Here is a 4,769-nt window from a genome sequence, read left to right as displayed (position 1 = left end):
ACCGATTGTATGTAAAAAATTTAAAATTTAATCTAATTAATTATTTTTATCAAAACAGCAATTTTTTAACAAGTTATTGACCTAAACCAAGATTGTATTAAATTAAAAAAATAATATCATTAAAGACTCAGTTAAGTTAACCTAACCAAGATTATATTAAATTAAAAAATAATTAAAAACTCAGTCAAGTTAAACAGTTATATTAAATTAATATTTAATTTAATTAAAAATATTAATCAATCCAAGAAACCTTTAATAACTTTATAGAGAACTAGCTAAATACATGCATCGTAAAATATTTATTTTCCTTTGTCAATTGGAAAGCACGAAAAAAAAGAAAAAAGAAAAAAGAAAAAAGAAAAAAGAAAAAAGAAAAAAGAAAAAAGAAAAAAGAAAAAAGAAAAAAGAAAAAAGAAAAAAGAAAAAAGAAAAAAGAAAAAAGAAAAAAGAAAAAAGAAAAAAGAAAAAAGAAGGTTGCTTAACGCCACCCCAAGCCAAGACCCCCAAACTATCCCACGCAACCAACGACGAAACAAACCGCCCACCACCATAAGTACAGACACCTGCATACAACTATCTCTATTTTTCTCTCTCTAACGATCCCCTCACTTTACGATTCTCTCTCTCTCTCTCTCACCCAAACTCCCACGCAGCTAAACCTCCCAACAGACAAAAACTAACTCCTCTTTATCTCACAATGAACTCCCCCCCATCCTGCTCCTCCGCACTCACTCACTCCACCTCTTCTTCCAACACCGACACGCCACCCTCCCCCTCCGCCGCAGTCTGCCGTGCGCTACTATTAATCCAATCTGATGATTTGAGTTTGAAAATAGAGGCGGCGAAGGAGATAAGAAGGTTAACCAAAACTTCTCAAAGGTGTAGGAGGCAGTTAGCTGATGCTGTTAAGCCACTGGTTTGTATGTTACGAGTTGGTGATGATGACTCCGTTGAGAACGAGTCGGCTCTCTTGGCTTTGCTTAATCTTGCTGTTAAAGATGAGAAGTATGTGATCCTTATCTTTCTCTATCTTTGTGTGTGATTTTTTGGTCAGTTTTGTAATTAAGTGGACACTTGGTGATTTTGTGTAAATTTCCTCTGTCATGTGGGTTCTGGATTTTTTTTTTGATTGAACTGTGTGTGGTTTTTCAATTACTTTTAAGGTTTAGGTTTTTTTTTTTTAAATTTCCTATTTTTTTTGTGTTTTTTAATTTTATTTTTTAAATTTCCTTTTTTTTTTGTGTTTTTTAATTTTATTTTTATCAAAATAAGTTTCTTGTTGTTGTTCTATTTTTTGTGGGTCTGTTTGCTAATTAATTGGAACCACGGGGGTTTGTTGCAATTTGTAGAAATTGGGATTTTTTTTATACCTTGCAGTGGTTGAATTTACATTTTACAGGAGTCAAGGTGAAACTTGTTTGAAGTTTTATGAATTTTTCTTTAAATTGTGAAAAATTGATGCTTTTTTCTAGAATTAATTCAATTATTAAGTCTGATGAGGGTTTAGCATTTAGATTCTGTTTTGTCTTTAATTTGGAATTATGAGGATTTTGTTGTGAAATTTGTTGCTTACAAATCTACGAGGGCTTAGGTGAAATAATTTTTTTTTTAGGATATTGTTGTAGAATTATCAAAAAATTGATTGCTGTTTGTGGGGATTTTTGATAAAGATTGGTTCTTTGCTTGAAGTTGAAGATGGGATGTTGACTCTGTTTCACTTTCTTTAACTTTTAAGATAAGATTTTCCTTGGATTCCTCAATTTTTGATGTCCAAAAATCTATGCAGGTACTGGAAGCATAAAGAATCTATTCTTTTTCTTTGGTTGCCTTTCTTCTCTCTTTTGCATTTGATTGGTTACTTTGGATTACTGGGACTACTTTGACATTTGGGATATTAGTTTATCCAATTCGAGGAAGTTAGTTTATTTTGCTTTATGGGATATTGTAGAAAAATGACTATAACATGTGGAAAGAAAAGGGCCACATTAAAAAATGGTAATTTTTGTATAATAATATATTTTAAAAAATATATTATTTTCTGATTGTTGAATGGTATAATATGTTTGTAATAGTGCTTAGATATTTATTTGTTGGCGGGTTTAGAATTTGTTGGTGAAATTATTAATGAATGAAGGCTTCAGAATTTGATGCTTTTATGGTTGGAAATTAAAAGCTTTTGATTGGAGGGGGTGGTGGTTTTTGATTCACATGTTAATCTTTATCTTTTTTGCCTTTTCACTTTTTCTCTTGTCTTCTTTATGAAGTTATCATATGATAATTATGGGTTCTTGGTTTGGTGGTGGGTGAGGGGGAGTTTGCATAACTTCTTGGAGAGGGAAACTTATGTTCTCTTTCTTTCTTTCTTTTTTCGAAGTGTTTCCTTTTTTCTGCATGTGCCAATCTTTATTTAGTAAAGACTGCTGGTGTTACTCTTTCATAATCCTAATTGAGATTTATCTTCTCACTTTGAGGATATGCTGAATATATTGGCTTTGGTGTAATATGAGGAAGGAAAGGTGAATAAACCATCTGAATGAATTTAATTGTGGACTTAATTACCTCTTGGGAGTTGATGTGAGAAAAAAGGAGATAAGAGGATAAATTTCTCCATGAGAGAGAGCTTGGTTCTTATGCATGCTTTGCCCTTGTACTTTTCTAGTGTTGTCAACCTTCTTAATGAGCATGTATTCTGCAAGATTTTCTGCGATAGGATGTTGATACCATTTGGTTCTTCTTATGCATGCTTTGTCATTTCACTGGTTGTTTTGCACATGGATTGGTAGATATCATTAGCAATTGGACATATGCTGCTTCCTTTTGAGTTTGAACAAGGAAACTCTTACATTATGGCTACCATTTAACATGTTCCCCATCTTGTCTTGGGATCTAAAAGGTCTGTTTTGGTCGGCTCTGTGTTCATAGGGCTCTTATTCTGCTACACCTTGATTATGCTTGAAACAAACTCAAATTCATTTGGAGTCTTTGCAAATGAGATACATGCAATTGATGGTATAGGAATAAGGTTGTTTACACCTTGATTATGCTTGAAACAAACTCAAATTCATTTGGTCAAGGTACACTAGTTGAAAATTACAATTTTAACCTTTTCCTTTTGCATTCTTTTTCTCCACATGAATGTTTTCATGGTTTTGCTTCGTGTTTTGTATGACTTACTTTGTGACAATGTCTTCAAGGTTGAAACTATTTGTAATGTATGATTTTTATTTTGGTAACAGATTTTGTTGATGTTATTAATTCGGTGATTGATTGTTTTCTTTCTATATTTCTCGGCCTTATCTTGCAGGAACAAAATCAGCATTGTGGAAGCTGGAGCTTTAGAATCCATAATTAGCTTCCTTCAGTCACAAAATTCAATCTTGCAGGAGTATGCAACTGCATCTCTTCTCACTCTATCTGCCTCTACCATTAACAAGCCAGTTATAAGTGCTTGTGGTGCCATTCCTCTCCTTGTTGAAATCCTCAGAAATGGCATCACACAAGCCAAAGTGGACGCTGTAATGGCTCTTTCCAATCTTTCAACACACTCTGATAATCTTGAAATAATTCTCAAAACAAATCCAATCCCTTCCATAGTTAGTTTACTAAAAACCTGTAAAAAATCGTCAAAAACAGCAGAAAAATGCTGTGCTCTCATAGAATCTTTAGTTGGTTTTCACGAAGGTCGAACTGCATTGACATCAGAAGAAGGTGGAATCCTAGCAGTTGTTGAAGTACTTGAAAATGGGTCTCTCCAAAGTCGAGAGCATGCAGTTGGGGCACTGCTAACCTTGTGTCAGAGTGATCGTTTTAAATATCGAGAACCAATTCTCAGAGAAGGTGTGATCCCTGGACTTCTTGAGCTTACTGTTCAAGGAACACCCAAGTCTCAGTCAAAATCTCAAACACTTTTACGCTTGCTGAGAGACACTCCATACCCAAGATCTGAACTTCAACCAGACACATTAGAGAACATTGTGTGCAACATCATCTCCCAGATAGATGGAGATGAACAATCTGGTAAAGCAAAGAAGATGCTGGCTGAGATGGTGCAAGTTAGCATGGAACAGAGCTTGAGACAGCTACAACAAAGAGCTTTGGTATGTACACCTACACCAAAATGACCTCCCTATCAGTAGTTGCACTTCTGAAGTATCTTCAAAATGATTGTTTTGGCCATGAGTTTTTTACTTCTTTACTTGTGGGGTTTGTGAGACAAGTTTTCCTCGTAGAAAAGAGGGAAAAAAGTATAGTGAAGAATGCCAGTCCAGGCCGTTGTTTAGGTATCAGGTGACTGGTGAGTGTCAATAATCTGGAAGCTGTATGAGGTTGAAAAATATAGTTTTGTAGTTTCAAAATCAAAGAAACTTGGCTTGTATATAACTATTGTACCGAATGTTATACAATCAGTACAGTTCCTTTCCCATATATTTCTGAGCTTTGTCCTGATCTTCTATATCTAATCCTCTGTATTAATGATTTGGGTAGACCTGAAATCAAACCGTGTCTGACCAAGAATAGAATTCCTTGATGATGACATTGAAAATGGTAGCCGACAAGGGTGACTTAATAATCAAGATTCATGGACATGATGTCAGCATCAATCCAATGCATGCTAAATTGATCTTTGCTTCTGTTTGTTCCAAAAATTTCTTGACTCGATTCCTCTGGCTTGTTGGTTTGTTCAAGGATTTTTGGAATCGTGGTAAATGATTTCTTAACAAGTTAGGTAAGATAGGGAAAGTAACCTGCTAGGAATCATGGAGGGGGAG

At 34.5% G+C, this 4,769-nt stretch overlaps 1 protein-coding gene across 1 annotated transcript; it reads left to right on the top strand.

Annotated features, from left to right (window-relative positions):
- Positions 1-443: 443 nt before the first annotated feature.
- Positions 444-4,430, top strand: LOC105112432 (U-box domain-containing protein 4-like). The gene is made up of 2 exons (XM_011008141.1): positions 444-1,005; positions 3,305-4,430. The coding sequence occupies exons 1-2, from the start codon at positions 698-700 to the stop codon at positions 4,119-4,121; spliced, it is 1,125 nt and encodes a 374-aa protein (XP_011006443.1). The 5' UTR covers positions 444-697; the 3' UTR covers positions 4,122-4,430.
- Positions 4,431-4,769: the final 339 nt, after the last annotated feature.

The sequence above is a fragment of the Populus euphratica genome, unplaced genomic scaffold, assembly GCF_000495115.2.
Source record: "Populus euphratica unplaced genomic scaffold, PopEup_1.0 scaffold335.1, whole genome shotgun sequence".
Classification (NCBI taxonomy): Eukaryota; Viridiplantae; Streptophyta; class Magnoliopsida; order Malpighiales; family Salicaceae; genus Populus; species Populus euphratica.
This window is presented reverse-complemented; position numbering and strand designations above follow the sequence as displayed.

Bases quoted from the DNA above. Each gene is read 5' to 3' on its own strand.
- LOC105112432 (XM_011008141.1), top strand. From the start codon at position 698: ATGAACTCCCCCCCATCCTGCTCCTCCGCACTCACTCACTCCACCTCT. The intron at 1,006-3,304 runs GTATGTGATCCT...CTTATCTTGCAG, and splicing joins CTTGCTGTTAAAGATGAGAA to GAACAAAATCAGCATTGTGG.